The sequence below is a fragment of the Bombus vosnesenskii genome, unplaced genomic scaffold (genome assembly GCF_011952255.1).
Source record: "Bombus vosnesenskii isolate JDL3184/JDL3185 unplaced genomic scaffold, Bvos_JDL3184-5_v1.1 scf7180000013266, whole genome shotgun sequence".
Taxonomy (NCBI): domain Eukaryota; kingdom Metazoa; phylum Arthropoda; class Insecta; order Hymenoptera; family Apidae; genus Bombus; species Bombus vosnesenskii.
This window is the reverse complement of record NW_022882926.1, coordinates 5,422,480-5,441,088: the sequence shown is the minus strand read 5'-3', so window position 1 is coordinate 5,441,088 and position 18,609 is coordinate 5,422,480. Positions and strand designations below refer to the sequence as shown.

The 18,609-nt window shown below is 36.3% G+C and overlaps 2 protein-coding genes across 8 annotated transcripts in view; both read left to right on the top strand.

The window, feature by feature from the left end:
• The window catches only part of LOC117230340 (trichohyalin), a 60,242-nt gene extending 59,123 nt beyond the window's left edge, over positions 1 to 1,119 (top strand). For 6 of the 7 annotated variants that reach the window (XM_033487677.1, XM_033487679.1, XM_033487681.1 and 3 more), the window contains 4 exons: positions 78 to 238; positions 303 to 450; positions 528 to 709; positions 899 to 1,119. In XM_033487677.1, coding sequence (XP_033343568.1) covers positions 78 to 238; positions 303 to 450; positions 528 to 709; positions 899 to 977 — 570 coding nt within the window. In that variant the 3' untranslated portion in view covers positions 978 to 1,119. The remainder of the gene's footprint in view (positions 1 to 77; positions 239 to 302; positions 451 to 527; positions 710 to 898) is intronic. The other variant, XM_033487682.1, reaches the window with a different exon arrangement.
• A 906-nt stretch (positions 1,120 to 2,025) lies between these two features.
• On the top strand, positions 2,026 to 17,460 carry LOC117243551 (adenylate cyclase type 10-like). Its single transcript, XM_033511151.1, has 23 exons — positions 2,026 to 10,204; positions 10,321 to 10,596; positions 10,691 to 10,814; positions 10,870 to 11,018; positions 11,322 to 11,541; positions 11,615 to 11,918; positions 11,984 to 12,111; positions 12,194 to 12,352; positions 12,435 to 12,540; positions 12,686 to 13,102; positions 13,172 to 13,263; positions 13,330 to 13,453; positions 13,688 to 13,835; positions 14,117 to 14,266; positions 15,071 to 15,186; positions 15,250 to 15,573; positions 15,632 to 15,768; positions 15,834 to 16,123; positions 16,193 to 16,391; positions 16,486 to 16,625; positions 16,705 to 16,816; positions 16,899 to 17,037; positions 17,133 to 17,460. Exons 1-23 carry the CDS (start codon positions 10,120 to 10,122, stop codon positions 17,277 to 17,279), a joined length of 4,086 nt encoding a protein of 1,361 aa, XP_033367042.1. The 5' UTR covers positions 2,026 to 10,119; the 3' UTR covers positions 17,280 to 17,460.
• Positions 17,461 to 18,609: the final 1,149 nt, after the last annotated feature.

The following is an 18,609-nucleotide window of genomic DNA, read 5'->3' as shown; positions in this document are numbered from 1 at the left end:
AGAAGACTAAGGCATTTGAGTGAAGCGCTTTGTAAAAATAAATCATGATCGTAATTTGTTTTTTTTTGCTCTTCCAGATAGCTAAGCTGGAACAAAGAATTGCCTCGATGCAATCCGCTTCAGCGTTAAAGTGCATTACTTGTCAACCCCTTCTTTCGAAACTGCACAAATACGAGAAGAAACTTAGAAGTTTTACCGAAGAGAGAACCATGCAACTCGAAGACCTTCGTCAAATGAAGTAAGCAATTTCGAAAAGCGACGTGTTCTTATTAACGGTCTTTATACAATTATTTTGTCGACAGACGAGAAGCTCTGAAAGCAGCAGTCTCCGAGAAAGACGCACACTTGGCTCTGCTAGAACTTTCAGGGCTAAAAACTGTTGCTCAATCCGAGCAAGCGGATCAACTGAAAGCAGATAAGAAGAGATTATTGGAGAAGTTGAAGAAAGAGGTACTTTCTAGATCTTGATGACTGATTGGAATAAAAAAAGGTGTATTTTCAACGAGGGATGAAAATTTGTGTTGTAGGATGAAGAAAGCATCGAATTATCGGTGGAATCTAGCCCATTTTGTTCAGAGGGAACGCTACAACTACTCACGAAGATTTTGGAAACATCCGACGACGACGAAGAAGGAACATCGAACGGTCGTCGCAGTGATTCAAATTCCCCAAGACCGGCTACGACGAACGGCGACAGTTGTGCTGATTCGTGAGTTTCTTTTTATTATTAGTTACTTCACATAGTTTGATAAACACGATAGCACAAGTTCATCGTCATAGTAGCCGATAGAAGTGAAAACAAGAGTGCCTAAATTACCGTAGTTAGAATTACCGAAACGTTAACCCAAGAACACTGTAGAAGGATTCTCCACGAAGTTGTCGCGTTATTTCCCCGCAGAAAGAAGACATCGAAGGAATTGGAATCGAGAAGCAAACGAGAGCTGGCGGGCAAGAGCCACCAACAGGATAGCAGATAAGTAGACCAGGCCACGTACAATCGTAACGAATGTAGAAAGCGGAAACGCTATCGATCTTCTTCGTTTCTTCGATGTTGTCACGTGCACACACACACGCAACCGTAGAAGCCATCTAGAGCATTTCTAGAGCCTTAGAGAAAAAGCAAAAAATCGGCAAACAGGCAACCAAGATACCTCATCGACATCGACAGCGACAATACAACAGACAGCATCCCCGTGTCGTTCATCATTCATCATTTATTATCATCACGATCATCATAATCATCATTATCGTCATCCATCACTTTCATCCACAGTACCATCGTCCACGTTGCCCTTGCTACAATTCCAAGGAATCGGCCAAGGAGGATCGTTCAATGGGGCACTGGTAGCTCACGATCAGTTTTATCGAATTAAATTATACGTGGCTACACTTTTGCCTGGATTTTCCAGAATATAAGGCAAGATCGATCGACGAAATAACATGTTCGATCGATCGGAAGCGTCACTAAAAAGAACGCGCGTGTTCGTAATTTGTATCGTTTCGATGTAGCGAGCGATGCGTCAAAGTGCAGAAGTTATGTTTTACGAAGCTCAACGGATTTTTTCAGAGGAGTTTGCTCATTAAACGATAAAACGAAACAGGGCGTCAATGGAAGATCGGCTACACTTGTTACGATAGTATTTAGGTAGTTTTCCAGTAGATGAGTTGATTGCATGTCCCAGAATCATCCGTGGATGCTCTGTTTCTGATACGAATAATATACGTTTGTTTATTGGTTGACATTAATTTTTTTATAATTACGACGTCGAGTTTCGTTCGGACTTAGATTTTTATCATTTTTGCTCTATATAGAAATAAAATGATATTAGAGAAGGTTAACACGACGTAAGGGTAGCAGAACGTATTTCATCCTTTGGACAGGTGACTATAATTTGAATATCAAAGAGAAAAGACAGACAGTAAAGGAAAATAGAATCACCCTTTCGATATTAATTTAAAAAACTTGACGTATACTTGTCCGTTAATAATTAGGAGAAACGAATTTAAAGCTATAGGAAGTTACTTGTCGATCAACTCTGCGAGCATCGTACCCCCTTCTGTCATTAATATTTTCCCACTGCCGCAGAAAAGAGCAATCGATCGAAAGAGAAAACGAGCATACGAACAGTTTCACTCCTTTCTATTTTTTTGGATTTTACGTCACGGTGTCCAAAGATCGTCGTTGTATAACGAACGCTAGAACTCTAGTTGAAGGAAACCGAAAATAAAAAGATAGTAACGAACGAGTAAAAAACAAAAGAAAATAAAAAAGAACGGAACAGAAGATATAGTTAGATCGAAGATATAGTTAAGAACGAAAATAAAATACGCAGTACGAGCGATAACCTGCGAACTTCCATTGAAGCAATGACGTATGCGAATGGGCCGATATTGTTTCGAGGTTTAATGGAATACACGAGGGCGACTGAAAGGGAAATTCGAGTCGTGGCGCTGATTAGCTTTCAAGATGACAATAAACGAACGTTTCGTGCATGCTCGATGATCTTGCGATGCAAAGATTAAAAAACGAAAAAAGAAACAGAGGAAGAACGAAGTAAAAGAAAATTCGGACGCACGAAAAAAACGCACTTTTCTCTCCCATCGGAGGATTCGTAGATCTATCGTTCCGAATCTTCAACGCTGTAGACAACCTGTAGAAAATATTGATCGTGAAAAATCGAGCACGAGTTAAACGAGAGATTTTCTTCTAGGTTCGTAGAATCAAAACTTTCATCGACTGGACTACGTGTGTATCGTGTGATAGATAATTTATGGCATCGTTACAGAGGGTGTAATGTACATATTAATCGTGAATTACTCTACGAACGTATGTATACAGTTGTAGAATACTATTATAAATGCGTCATTGGTATGTTAACCGAGCTACGATTATGGTAATGCGTTTAGAGAACTGTTAACGCATGAACGACTTCCATATAGTTTCTCAGCCCCATTTATTCGTCTATTTTATGTTGACAGTCGTGCAAATATTTATGGAAATTGTTGGAAAGCCTTCGTTCGTCGACCGATAGAACGATATTTATTGAATATTGTTATGAGATCTTTACACGTGTAAATAGTCACGAGTAGATACGTATATCTATAGATGAGATTTAGAGCATTTATAGCAATTTCGTGTGAAGTATGTTTACGATTTGTTTTACAAAAATCTGGATCCCTCCAGTTTATACTTATTCTTCTTTACACTGTTTCGTCTTCTACGTCTTTTAGATATTGTTGCAACTCTTCAAAGTTCATCAGTTTAAGCTAACGTTATGGCTTAATTATTTAATTTTCTTTTCTTTTCTTCTCAAACCAGTTAAAAGGAGCATCGAATAAAAATGACTATCGCTCCTTTAAAAATAAGTTTTTCTCTGAAAATAGTCTATATGAAAGCAAGTTGCACCGATATCTAATCGAGCTTCAAATAGAAAGCCTAACGGTGTGTTGATCGAATGAAACGCGTCGATTTTACTTCAGACTCTATCTTCTATCGAAAAATTGTTAAAACGAACCACTATTACCATTTATTATTCTGTACTACTAGTTCCAAAAATAATGCTCGATCGCATCCACGAAACCAAAGCAAATATACAATTGGTACGAAATCATCGAGCGTTTTCTTCGTGCGTCGTCGAAAAACGCATCCAGGACACATGTAGGGCTACAACGATTGTCTAGACGAAGGAAGGAGATCAGAGGCGTGCCCTTTTTTTGAAGAAGGGACGCGTGTCGAAGAGACACCGGTTAAAGTCACTGTTTCCGGAACGAAGTCGAGGCACTAAGCCCTTCGTGAATTCAGGTAGTCAACTCGATGATCCCCGATGATTATCATAAACTACGTTCGACGAGAAAACGATGGACCGAAGTTGTTGGACGCGAGCGTACGTCGTCCGTGTGTTCGTAACGCGTTATGATAATCGTCGCGATCGTCACAATTTCGCAGGATCCGTTCTCGAGAGAGTATTTTTTCTCGGCATGCAGCGAGTAAGAATTTTCAGCGACTTATTTGGTACAGCACTGAACAGGAGAACTAAGAAAGGAGTATAAAACCCGAGGCACTAAAAAGGACAGAGAAACTAGAAACGAGTCGTTTGTACATAGTCGTGTGTCGATGTTTCTCCGATAGCCCTGCTCATGATGACAAAAAAAAAAAATAGCGCGCCCACTTGTGGTCCCCGCTGGTTCTGTACCCATTCCCAAGCATACAGCTAGTCTAGAGTTACCTGTATTATGTGTACACATAGTTATATCTCGTTAAACGAATTTGTCGAGCATTTAACACAGTCTAACCTACGAATGCTAACGCCAGATGCATGATTATTGTATACCGGGCCGCGATTTCGCGCGTGAACGAAGGGACACGCGACCAGCAAAGGAAGCAAGAGCACGTCCAACGAAACCGTGTAAAATCTTCGCTAGAAAAAGCGTTAATGCGTTAACCAAGCCGATAGAGACGGACGATAAGTGAAACGTTTCGCTGCGAACGTGCGATTCTTTCTTCGAGTCGAACATCCCAGGCCATCGTGTTGCGAATTGAACGAAAAATCTGCGAGCTATCACATGGATGAAGTTCGTCGTTTCGAGCTTCGAGGGGAAAGGAAATTTCATGAATGATTAAAAATACGAACGGCGCATTTTTCGTCCAGTGTCCGCTCGCCGCGTATACATATTATATATAAATGAAGTATACATATATCGTCGTGTCTGCCGTACGAAGAGTTAAGTGACATGTTGAAAGTGTAAAATTTTATCGTTAATACTTTAAAAAGATGCTCTCTTTGATTCGTCGATAAAACGCTCTTTCTCGTTGCTAATACACGACATACCTTTTTCCCGTTCGATCTCTGACGCGAACCTTTCAAACAAAACGAACCATCCTTTCGAAAGACTTAACACTCGCGCGAATTCTACTGACCTAGAAGCTAGATCACGTTGGAATCGATGGGCATCGGATCGTAAACAGGGCAGACAATCGTCGAGAACGACATTATAAGCGAGAATTAAACGCGCAGCAATACCTCATCGAACGGCTTCTCTGCCCTGTGCAATCGGAAAAACGGCGTTGGAATTTTGGTCACCGACTTGCATCCAGTCGGAGGAATATCCTACTTTCCCTCTCGGCTCGAGCGTTATTAAATAGCGTAAGACTAGCGTATGGAGCACGCAGTCTCTTAATTCGTTTCCTATGCGTCCGTTAAAATCGTCGGCGCTCTTACTCATTAGACGCTGGCAGAATCGTAGTTTTTTAATTCTTTAAATTATATTCGATCGAAATGGAACAATTCAACGAACATGATGAAAGGTAAACGTTAAAATTTCTTTAAAAAATAAGCGAGGGCGAAGACTCTCTGGTAAAATTTGTTGAGACATTCTAAGGGAAATTTAATCCAGACAATCGAACGACGACGAAACTGACCAAGCCAACCAATAATGATAATCAAAGACACTTACTTCTTACCTGATCTACTTCGTTTCTGTGAATCCTAATTTTCTAAGCGCGAAATATTCTTATTCGAAGCTCTTACATAACGATAGCTCGAGATTATTTCAGAGGGTTTTCGTTCTTCGGTTCTGATCTATGTTCTCCGAATTATCGAGTCGAGAGAAGGACAGGAAAAGAGAGAAGAAAAGGAATAAAGGTTAGTAAACGTGTGCCACCGTCATATCAAGCCTATATCATCGTGTTACATTATACATATTATATATATATATATATATAATAATAATAATATATATATATAGCTAAGCAGAAAAAAAATTAATATTATCGTTAATTGACACAATTGTTAACGTGGAATGACTGCGTTTTGTATGCATGTGTGTGTGTATGCGTGTCTGTATGTGTGTGTATTGGTGAGCAAACAAATAAAAGAAGTCTTTCTTTCGATCGCTCGAGAATTGAGATGGCCTGAGAGCAAGTTTTCAAATCTTAAAGATCTTCTTACTGGCACTCTTTATTGTCCGAAATATTAAACTAATCACTTCAATCAGTAATAAAGCAATCACTTTGACATTTATCATCGTATCGTCTTTATTAGAGATTTTAAAAAAGTTTGTAACCGTAGGATGTAATCCCGCTTTAATAATTGATTAATTATCTTGAATTTTAAGACTGTTTAACGAATAAATGAACAGGCGAATGCGGCGAAAAGCTTCGATATTACAACGTTCTATTTAAAAATAGTCTGTCCTCCGAGATACATTGAGTATTTAACGAAAGATATAAAAAGAACGACTGACGAATGTGACGAGCAGAATTTCTCGACCAGTGCGTCGGGATTCTCGCTAATAATACGATTAACGCTATTAAAATCTCTTTAAAAACGACGTATAACGAAATGCGGCTTCAAATACGAATACTAGGAAGAGCGAGTTTCGTTACTTTCTCCCATCTTCGAACTTGAAAGAGGAATCAGTAACAAGATGAAACTAACCCTTTATTTGGAAACGCTAGGACAAATTTAATAATTCCTTTTAGATTATTCTTAGAAACGTATACTCTACTTGAATGAAAGATGGCCAAACTTCGAAATCATACAACTTGATAGCTCGTTAGGCGATACGAATCTTTAGAACTCATAATTAACTACATTAAAATCTATGTTTCTAAAAGTAGGAAATAGAAACTTAAGGGTTTCTTGAAACCAAGTAACGGATCGACAGATTGCCCAGCGAGGAATTGCTATAGGACAAGAATCTGAGCGAGCAGGGCTACCTACCAGCCCTGCAGCTTGAATCGTTCGTGCCGCACTCGAGTGATCCTAAGCTGAGACTGTTCCGTGGAACACGAGCGAAAATGCAACGCGAGGAGAGCGAGTATCGTGTGAGCACGTGAACGAGGCCGTCTCGATATTATTTTTCGACTCGACTGTTTAATATCTACGATGAAAAAACGTTTTTATGTGAATATTGCGTAAGGAAAGTCGTTGCGGCGTAATCGACTCGCGTTGGAATCGCGGCCATATATCTATTAAAAATTTCACCGATAAAAAAATTTCGATCGATTTCCTTGCCAGTGGGTTGCGCAATTGGCAAAATAATTATCAGAAAAATAAATGCAGGCCGCGAATCTCACGGGAAACAACGCTGCGACGGCGTCGCTCCTCCCGCCCCCTTTTTTTATTCTCCAATTTCTACGTGTTTAATCGTTAAGCGAAAAACAGCTGATATCAGCGACAGAGAGGATGCGAGAAGTAAAATGAGAGGGAAAGGGGAAACGAAAATGAAGTAAAAAGAAAACTACGGCGATGCAGCGAAACGGTGAAGGGAATCGAGTATCGAACGCCGATTAACGTTCGAGTTCGATCATTAATTAAAACACGCAATACGATTTTCGACCGTGTGTACATACCTAAGAGAACGATAATAATGCGTGAGTGTGAAATAAACACGTGAGAGACGAGTGAAACGAGCGAGAAACACCGGTGAGAACGAGACGAGTCGTGTTAAGCCTAGTCTATACGACGCTTAATTAACCGAGCGAACCGATGATCGACAGGGATCGAGGGATCCTTTCGTAGTGCCATTTCTTTCTGCGTTTGTTTCTCTCGAGCACGTGATAGGAGTCCTCGATCGACACGGATCGCCCTGGGATAAGAGAAAAACGACGAGGCTAGAATAAGTTTATCGAGTAAGCTAATATAAGTTATTTAAAAAAAAAGAAGAAAAAAAGTAAACCGTTTATTGAAGTACATTGTTGCAACTGCCATGCTGTGTGCCATTATATAACGAGTCACGTTTGTCGTAAAAAGCAAGAAAAAAGAAAAAAAAAACAGTGTAAAATGTGGAATGAAAAATCTCTTGCGCGCGTTCCCGTCTGTCTGAATTTCTCCGTTACACCGCTTCAAAAAGGTGTCATGGCCCGTTAGCCTTCGTTCTGCGTGCGAGACGTCGTTTTTTGCACATTCTAAAACGCTATAAAGGCACTGAATAACGTAAAGCGACCAAAAAATGATAAAGCATAGGCAAGGAAATTCTACACGTTCATGCCTCAAAACGCTTTTACACGAACCATCTAACCAAAGTTCAAACAATTTACAATTAGTATATCTATTAAGAACGAGAATTCGAAGGTTTTCCTGAAGGATATGAAAAACTGAAGACATTTTTCGGTATAGCTTTTCGTAAGCTGGTTTCAAAGGACTCGCGTATACTTGCCTATGCGAACCGGCGTATACATTATATCAAAGATCGAAGCACCATATATAAATATGACTATTAATATATACAAACATATATGTTACCGCGGGGTGGGCACGTATACGTTGTTTTCGTTGAATCTCCCGAGTCTCCATCGCAGACGAAGAGGATTTTTCCAATAAAAAAAAAAAAAAAAGAAAGAAAAGAATGAAGTAACGGGCAAACAGCGCATGAATTTACATGGATTCGTCGCTGTACTAGGGAAACGTAAAGAACAAAAAAAAAAAGACATTTTTTTTAATGTATCCGCCGTCGATGTACAATTAATCGCATGCGCGTTTAATCGATGTAACGCATTCAAGATGAAATAATATCGCGACACTCGATTAGATCGAGGTCCCTTGACTAACGTTTCAAGCAGTGTCACGTATAAAAACGAAACGCAAACATAATACATCGTGGGAAAAATCGACTAAGAAAACTTTTTGCGGTTGTTGCAGCGTTCATTTCCCAATAATTCCTGTATTATTTAGGGAAAATACCGATTAACCGGTAACTACACACACAACACAGATTTGCAGTTGGTGAAATTTTGTAACATTGTCCTTTTGGTATCTCAATAGATGAACGGCGTCGAAGTCGACATATCGATTGCGAAGAAATCTGTACATATAATTTCCTTTCTTTATCTTTCACGAGTAAGCAGTGTAGTTGCTGATTAATGGTAATCGTTTACAAAACTATATACATGTAATGATATTGCTATTTCGTTTTACGTGTACGTATCACTTGTAAAAATGATAAATCTACATTTTCAAAGAGATAACTACGTCATACACACAACGTAAGACTAATGTGTTCATCGATCATGTTACAGACATTAATATGTGTTGCGTGAAAACAGCATGGAAAAAAAAAAGAAACACGGAGAAAAAGAAACAGATCAATAGGGAAGAAGTAATTAATTTCTTAGAGATCACGCAAAAAGGAATTCCTACATTCGTGAAACTCGATTTCGTGTGTCGCGACGTCTTAAAGAAATAGCGAGTATAATCCAATTTGTCAGTTGGCAGCCGACGGTGTGAGGAATGAACGAAAGAGAGAGAGAGAGAGAGAGAAAGAGAGAGAGAGAAAGGAAGAGAAAAAGAAAGAGAGAAAGGGAAAGAAAGAAAAATAGAGAGAGAGAGAAAGAAAGAGAGAAAGATGTAATTAAGTAAACCAAAAATGACGTCGACCCATCATAGATTCAAGCACAATAAGGAACTAGTAGGGCCAGGCACAATAAAATTCGGCCGTCACGTTGTAGGCAGCGATCTGTTAGAACGACAAGTCATATTAAGTATCTATATAGCGAGACTATTAAATAAACACATATTGTCTATTGTCACGGGAAGTGTATTCATTGTTAAACGCTGACCCCCTACTCCGAGACTTTGATTATAGACCTGGCATTGAATTGAATAAATACACTTATGAAAGAAAACAAAGTAGCATTATATCTCTTAAACCTTGTAATAGGCGAGTCTATTACGATATAGCAGCCACTTTGATAAATGAGGACATAAATTTAAAGAATCAAAGTAGTGATGGAGAATATAATATAAATCTGTGACTGTACTGAAGTTGCCCAATAAAAGAAGATCGCTTAGGGTAACGTTATTTCTTCTAATAAATCAAACCTATAAATAAAAAATTAAATCAGAATACATTTTGTTAGGGATAAAATATGAATAACCAAATTGTGTACAATCCTGCTAGAATTGCGCGAAGAGAAATTCGTAAAAAACTAAACATAGATGGTAAGTTAATGTAATTAGAATTTAATATTATTAAATAAGTATTTTAATAAAGTCTAAAAAGTAATTAACATATATCCAAGTGTTCACGCTAAAAAGGAAATTCGTGGACCATTCCGAGGAGAGTGAGTTAAAATCAGAGCAATTAAGACTCGAGCATCACACGAAAATATTCGCTTCGATGTGTCCGGATGAAATTCTGGATCACTATGACGATTATAATACCAGAATGTATTACACTACTTTAATGCTTGGTGACATATCAGGTATAACACGAAGACGATTCCATTCTAAATAAAAAAAAAAATTTGCAGAAACATGTGAATATAAAATTTGGATTAATAATCAAGCAGTTAATAACGTAAAGATATTCCTGATAAAGGTTTTACAGACCTCGCTGAGAAATACACTAAAACCGGAAAAGGCGGACCTTCGAAACTGACAGAAACCTTGAACAGTTACATCGGTGCTATGGTACAAGAAATACTTTCCCACAATGGTGACGTATTGAAATTTTCTGGAGATGCGTTTATCGTGATGTGGAAGCTCCATGAAGGAATGATGATGCGAGACTTGGCCATAGCAGCGATGCAAACTGCTTGCATCATTCAGAAACATTTTGGGTCCTATGATACTGAAGTTGGAGTGACTCTTAAGGGTTTGTTCAACGAGAAAAAGATATCTCTCATTATTATTATTATTGAACATTCGAGCATTCGCAATTTACAACAGGTTTCTAATATTTTTTATAGTAAAATTAGCTATTGCTTCTGGAAAGACATACTTCACATCTATCGGAGATCCCGAATCCATGTCACACTATATTATCACCGGTACACCAGTGTGGGATGTGAAATTCGCCGAAGGCCTTTGCCGGTAATCAGAGAAATCTTACGTTAGTGATTTATAATTTTTATATTAATTTTATTAGAGGAGGCGATATCCTAGTGGCTCCTAGTAGCTGGCAGTGGGCTAATCCAAACGAATATGTCCATGAAACGCTTCCAGATGGTATACACACACTTATTATATCTTGCACGAGCATGTGGTATCAAGCTAAAGTTGACGAATCAATCATCAGTACAGATGGTAGTGTTAAAATTCAAATATATCTTTGTCGTCCAAGTCTTTCGTAAAAGTTTTATGAAATCAAAAAAATATATCTTTCATACTTCACATAGACGAAGACAACGAATATGAGCCGGATTTTTATGATTCGACGATAATTCCCAGAATGGATCCTGAGTCTAAGATGGTGATGATGAATATAACTGGTACGACTTACGAGAGTGGAAAATTTAAGCAAGTCGATTACAGCTGTAAGCAGAACAGACTGTCATATTTCTAAAAAAAATTCGGTGCTTAAAAATATAATGTTTTTAGTACGGCCTAAAGTTATAAAGGCAGCACAAGCTTGTTTGAAAGAAGCTTTACGAAGCTACATGCTGAGACCAGTCATTCGGTCTACCGAAATGGACGAACCATTGGAATATCTGACCGAAATGAGACAGGTGGTGATTCTCTTTATCAATGTAATCACTTCCAACGTAGGCAAAAAACAATTAATTGCCTTAGTGAACTTTGCTTATAAACTAGTGTGCAAGTAAGCCTATTTCCTTCTCGTCGGGCTGTGATCTATTTTATCGATCAATCTTCCTACGACTTTTCGACTGAAGGATCGTCGATGGGATGCACGGATGCGTGAACAAGACGTCCCTCTTCGACAAGGACTTAATGTTCCTTTGTGTGTTCGGTTTACGAGGCGACAAACATGAACTAGAATCGCAAATCGGTTTAAGATGCGCGTCGAAGTTACGATCGAATCTCATAGCCATAGAAAATGTGAAATCTGTAACGGTAGGCGTGACAACGGGAGTGACATACTGTGGAGTCGTAGGGCACATTTTACGGAGAGAATACACCGTGATTGGAATATCAGTGAACAAGGCTGCGAGGCTTATGGTGGCGTATAGAGACAAGGTGAGAATTAGTGTATAACCAAATATTAATTCACCGAAGGAAAAGGAAAAACAAAGAATTGCTAGGTGGTTTGCGATCGAGAAAGTTTCCTCAATTCTCACTTAGAGGCGAGGCACTTCATTTTACAAGAACCAAGATACTTAAAAGGAATCACCAATATCGGACCGATATATGAATTTCAGGAACAACCAAAGTAATTCTATTCCTGGTATTAACATTTATTTTATATTAACATTCTGGGAACAAGATTATTGAATTCTTGTCTAATTCATTAGGTACATTGTATCAGACATAGCTTTCAGTAAGTATCCTTTACTTGGCCGAACCGAGGAACTTAAAATTTTTAGAAAGATGCTAATGAGACTCTTAGAATATTCCAAGAGGACTAAAAAAAACCGTGGCGCACGACCAAAATATAATACACTTATCATAAAGTACTTATCCTTATTATTTCGCCATTAAAGTTAAAACATTCTATCGAATAATATACATTTTTCAACCATCGTATCCACAAAGAGGCGACCCACGAATAGGAAAGACAAGGTTATTAGATGAATTTACGCAAAACATTCCAGTGGAAACGCGCTATAATTACATTTCTTTACAAGCAGGGGATAACAAGGTTGACCTTTTCAATTGCTATAAAATTTTAGAATTTAATCAATAATCATCAGTATTAACATTTCATCGATAAGATATTTTTAATATGAAACAGAGTGAAATTTAAATGTAAACGGCAAAGAAATGTGATTTATCTCTTAGAGTAGGCCCCGTACAACTTGGTACATTTATTATTTTCAATGCCTCTTGGTTTCACCCGCACTTCTACGCGAAAAGAGCGCGAAGACAAACTGCTTTTACGACTGGGCAAAATGAAGCACACGTACTACCTGTGTGTTTTTAATCAACCCTTCAATGTGCATTTCTCTATCACTCATCGTTATAACGCTCTCACTGATATGGACAAACAAAAGCTTTTAAGAAAGTTCCTATTGAAATTAATGAAAGGCTGCTTCGAAGAATTGTGGGTGGTGATCATCGATGATGCGGAATATGTCGATCGGGAGTCTTTGGAAATCTTCGATGTCCTTACAAAAAGAGACAAAATATTCTTTGCACTGACTATTGGTCGGAAATTGAACACAGATTTTCCGTTATATTTAAATTTTTTGCACAGAGCGAAGGTACTTATTTATTTGCTTCTTTCGAATATGAATCGAATAACAATGAAGACTTGAATTGTTCGTTAAAAGGTAATTGAATTGATTGGGATAGACAAGTGGTACCATGCTGGCTTAGCGTGTCAGATACTTAATGTAAATGGTTTACCTGCAGAATTGGAAAAGTAAATTGAATAAACTTGCAGATTTGACAAAATTCTGTCACTGATCTTGTCTCAATTTTTCTAAAGACTGATACAAGAAAGAAGCTTCGGGAATCCTGGCTGGATCGAGAGTTATTTAGTGAGTCTTCTCCAAGTCGGTGGTTTAGAGATAGTAAATATAACGAAAAGGGAAGCAAATATAAAGGGCTATGTGTTACCTCCTGTATCTATGTTGGAAAGGTTTACTCGAAAACATATACTTATACAAATGTTATGAATAAGTACTAATCCCGCGGAATTTAAAATCAGATTTATTTCAACCGTAATGGAAAGAGACGGATCTAGTCCTGATTATCGAAAAGACAAATGGCAGATGTACAGAGCGAGCTTCAAAGTACGTTCTTACCAATCTTTTACATGAGATGATAACAATACTTTATTTCAGGACAGCATGATATCGTTGTTGGAGGAAGACATGATGACTCTAAAGAAACCACATTTGAGTATCGACAATGAGGAAACCATAATCGCGATTTGTAACATTGCTGAGAACTTCATGTATGAAGACGTGGATCCTGAAATTACGATGGATGGTAAAAAGAAATACTAATCCACCAGAATAATATCATATTGATAAATAACATGAAATATCTTGTTACGTTAGCTATGATATTGAAGCTTTTCGATTCGTTGACACCTCTTGATCAACTTCTCTTGAAATGTGCTTCAGTGATCGGGGAAACGGTGAATAGACATATGCTAGAAAGTTTAATGTCCATCACTGCTAAAAGAGAAATCGGACTTGGTAAAACACGTTTATTATTTACGATATGATAATGTTTACCTGACCATCTAGAACTGTACGACTTATTAGCTGTTACGAAACTCTTTGAAATACGAGTCTTCGGCTGTGCAATTGGGGACTTCTCCAAAAATGCGGGCCCTATAGTATTTATAAAAAATATGCGAAATCCTAATTCAGAGATGGACGTATTCTGCAAGTGCATTGGTCTCACTATTCCAGGTATTAATTGCAATCAAGAACGAAAGCAGTTAAGGGAAATGTATAAAGTTACACATATATGTAAATTGACTTGATGACTTGACTTGACTACTGCAGAGATGTATTTTCTTAGATGAACTGGTAGATTTGCCAAAATATGCTTCCTGCGGCTTGATGAGATTTAAGATGTCAATGTTTCGTAACACCACTTATCAGTACTAATTTAATTAATTACAAGATAATTATTAATATTAAAAAAACAATCACATAATATTAATAAAATATTCATGAAGATTGCTTACGGAAAATCAGAAGATAGAATTGCACAACCAGGCATTGAAATATTTGCAACACTATACAAGACGTTGTGTTTCTTGCGGAGAGGGTCAATTCGCAAAATTATTGGGGAAAACATCAAACAAAGAAGATAGAAAGAAAAAAATGACAGACATCGATGAAATGTTTGAACTGGATTATGACGATGAGGCTGTTAACAAGGAAGACAAAAAAAGTAAATTGAAAAGCTTTGAAAAACCCTATCAACTTTCGATAATTTCTTCTCGAGTAACACTGATAATAACATTAAGTAATAGAGAAAAAGGAATTACTTTCTTGCCTGAACCTATTTCGACGTGTGGAAAGGAAACCGACGGTAACGTTTTCAGATGTAGATTTTTCTAACTGCCTGTGTGAACTGATACTGATGACAGTCTATACTCAAATACTCGACCATTGTCGTGGCATTGGTAAGTATTGTTCTTAATCATAACTCGTCCAATTAGTAATTACGATTAAACATAACGTGATTAAAACATAACATTTCAGGGAATATTGAAAAGACGCTCACTGCTCTTCTAGAATTTGCAGAAATTTGCTTGATGAATTGTAATATACCTCAAGCTCGAAAGCTTCTATCAGAAAGCGAAACTGTCCTAGTGAAGGTATACAAATTTCTGCTTTAAAAGTTTAATATTTATGTAATCCAACACATCTAATACTTGAAGCTATTCGAATCGAACGAAGACGAAATAGTTCTTTTACCCTATCTCACTGCGAAGATACAGACTCTTCAAGGACAATGTTTTCTTGAAAGCGGTTCCATTTTCGAGGCCGAAGGATCTCTCAAAATGGCATTGAAAAATTTAGGATACAGATTTCCAAAGCTAGAAATGATGATCGATCTGAGCTCGCTCACGCAATTGATGAACTTAAAAATAAAATTGATATGTCCCAAGAAGACAGAGCTGCTAAACAGTCTCGAAGGAGACAATGTGGATTATACTAAACAATTATCAGAATGCTTGGCGCAAATGTTCGAACTCTTCAGGGTAATTGACTGAATAGAAATTATGTGAACGTAAAACACATTTATACTGTTTTATATAGTTTAAAGGGATGAAGAAACACGCTCGCTTAGCAGCAATGTGGGGTTTGAACGCAGCTTTGGAATCTAACAAAGATTTATACATTCTCTGTACATCGTTCACCAACATGCTAATCACAGCACATATGTATCAAGACAGGTGAGAATTTTCAGATTATGATCGAACATTCGATATTATGACGAAACTTTTATACTATTCTACAGATATATAGTTCCATATTTGGAACAAAGAGCTATCAATATTTGCAACGAAAGCAGAGAAACACTTGAAGCTCAAGAACTGAATGTGATCGTCCAACTTTACACAGGAATATTCTTTTCTCGCTGGATAAGGGGACAGATCTCAAAAGCTATTCAAATCGGTTTCATTTGTAGTAGGATGGCCAGTGCGATCGGATCCACATTCTTGAAGCTGGTGGTACTACCACGATTAATTCATTTGCTGATGATCTCTTGCCGACATCCGGAAGTAGTTACTCAATTAAGGGAATTAGGTAATAAACTACCTAATTATAATTGTTGATACCTTTGAAAAATTTCGTAAATATTCTATATAATTATAGAGTTTATATCTCATCATAATTTTGACAAATCTGGACGTACTTGGTATTATGCACTTTGCGCTGATGTCCATTTAGATACTGGATTAACGATTCTCCCTTTCCAAGCTTGTGAACAGTACTTTCTTCAGGAAGGCGAACAAATGATCAGTTTACATGATCCAGAAGCAGAAAGACGATATTTCACGTCAATGTGGCTATGGTATCTACTCATAAATTTTCGTCTTAATTTTTATAGAAAACTGAAAAATATATCATTAACATCAAAACAAAAATTGGTAACATTTGTCTCTAAGGTGTATTAGAACTGAAGAATGGGAAGCTGCGAAAGTATGGAGCGGTAGAAACGTGGAGAGCATTAACATAATGGATGAACATATAGTTGCAGCAACAATTACTGCTTTAAAAAAGCTCGAAGGCCTACTAATTCTTTATGGTATATATCTTTTTACTTCAAAGTTTAAAAGCATTTATTGCAAAATTCTTGGGAATTTATTAAAGCATCATCTGCATAGTGCATAAACTAAATAGTCGAAATGCTGATGCAGCTATTACTATGATGGAGATTAAAAGCATATTTAAAGATACAAAGAAAATGAGCAAAATTGTTGAAATCGTAATTCCCAGGTATACTTTAATATTTATTAACAGCTTCAATTCTAAATGACTGAATTATAATACTGAAGTGAAATATTTGGTATTACTATAGATATATGTTGCTGAAAGCTTATTATTGGATGATAAAATCGCAGAAAAGTAACGCAATAAAGATTTTGAAAAAATTACAGAAAGTATGCAAGAAAATGGAAAACAAAATGATTTACGCATGGGCACTACATTGTGAAAAGGTTTCTATCAGAATCTTATCTAATGATATATTCTTTCTACACCTTTTTTTAATTATGAAAAGATAAAATTGTATAAAATGTTAAAACATTTCCAGGCTTGGTCAGGTGGAATCTCTTCTGTACATACAGACAAATGGAGAGAAATCGCGAACAGTAAAATACTAGATAAATGGGATGAAATCAATGTTAATAATTCAAACATGATAATCTTTACTTTTCCCTTACCAAAATATCTTCTTTGACAACTTTTTATTTTTAATTTCAATTAAAATGAATGTAATTATACAAAATAAAATACATATTATAATAAAATATTGTCGAAAACGAAAATTTGTGTCTACTTTTTTTTTATTGTAATCTGTTTATGTACAATCTATCATACAATGATATTCAGCACAGACTGTATAGTTCAGATTTTAAATAAAAAATGAAACTCAAAACAAATGACAATGGTAAAACACGACGATCAATTTTCTGATTTTGTGTATACTTTGGGATACTTGTTAAAATCATACGTAAAATTAATCAAAAAAATTCTAATATTAAAATAGCCTGTTATAAACAGGGTATTTAATAAAATTAATACTTATATATATTATTAATACCATAATAATATTATTAATATTATACTCTAATAAATACTATAATAATACTATAATAAAATGCAAACTGCACCTTCACCTTCAAGTAAACCATTAACAGGTTGTCAACTAATTTTACCAACCTTTCCTACTAATTCTAATACGGTATGTTTTTTTAAAAATATATACTTATAATTATAAAATATTTTCCAATAGTAAAGTAATATGTTAACAGGTTTGTTATTCCACTATTCTTCCCTTTGTGCCCACAATGCCTAGAGGTTTTGCAAGCTATTATAATAAATATCATCCATATACAACATTACGTAATATCTGTACTTTTACCTGTCCCCCTTATAGTAAGATATAGTTTTTACCAATGAACATAATATAATACAAAAACGAATAAAAAGTAACAATATTATTTTTTTCAGCATCTACTGTGTACAGATGCTAAGTACAATTTTCAAAATAATATAATATAAATACTATATAGGCAATTAAATAAAATTATACTTGCATATTATTAATGTACAGTGTCATATATAAAACACATAACGATGAGAAATTTATTGTCATGAGAAATATAAATTAAATAGATATGAATTTTTATCTTAAAATGATTTTATTTTAAAGTACAATTCAAATGTTACCTTTTGTATATAATACTCTACCATTCCCTTACTTTACTTTGTGAAGCATATGTCAATATCCATGTTTTATATTCCTTTTTCTTCCTTTCCACTTGATTATGCTTTGGTTTTACCTTACATTTTATGTATGCCCTATCATTTTTCCACATTAATAGGCAATGTCTACATCTTCGTTTTAATACAGTCTTCATTTTCAAACCACATATGATATTATACATTGGTAGTGATGGTTGCAGTAATATTGAACTAATTTTGTTCATATACATATTTGACAAATTATTTGAATATTGTTTATCACATATATGATGCATATTACGATGTATAATTTTTGTGAATGG

What these genes read in the sequence shown, in the direction of transcription:
- LOC117243551 (XM_033511151.1), top strand. Translation starts at nt 10,120, where the DNA reads ATGTGTCCGGATGAAATTCTGGATCACTATGACGATTATAATACCAGA. An exon ending in AGGCCTACTAATTCTTTATG is followed by an intron (nt 16,626 to 16,704) that starts GTATATATCTTT and finishes TCATCTGCATAG; the next exon opens with TGCATAAACTAAATAGTCGA. An exon ending in GGGCACTACATTGTGAAAAG is followed by an intron (nt 17,038 to 17,132) that starts GTTTCTATCAGA and finishes AAACATTTCCAG; the next exon opens with GCTTGGTCAGGTGGAATCTC.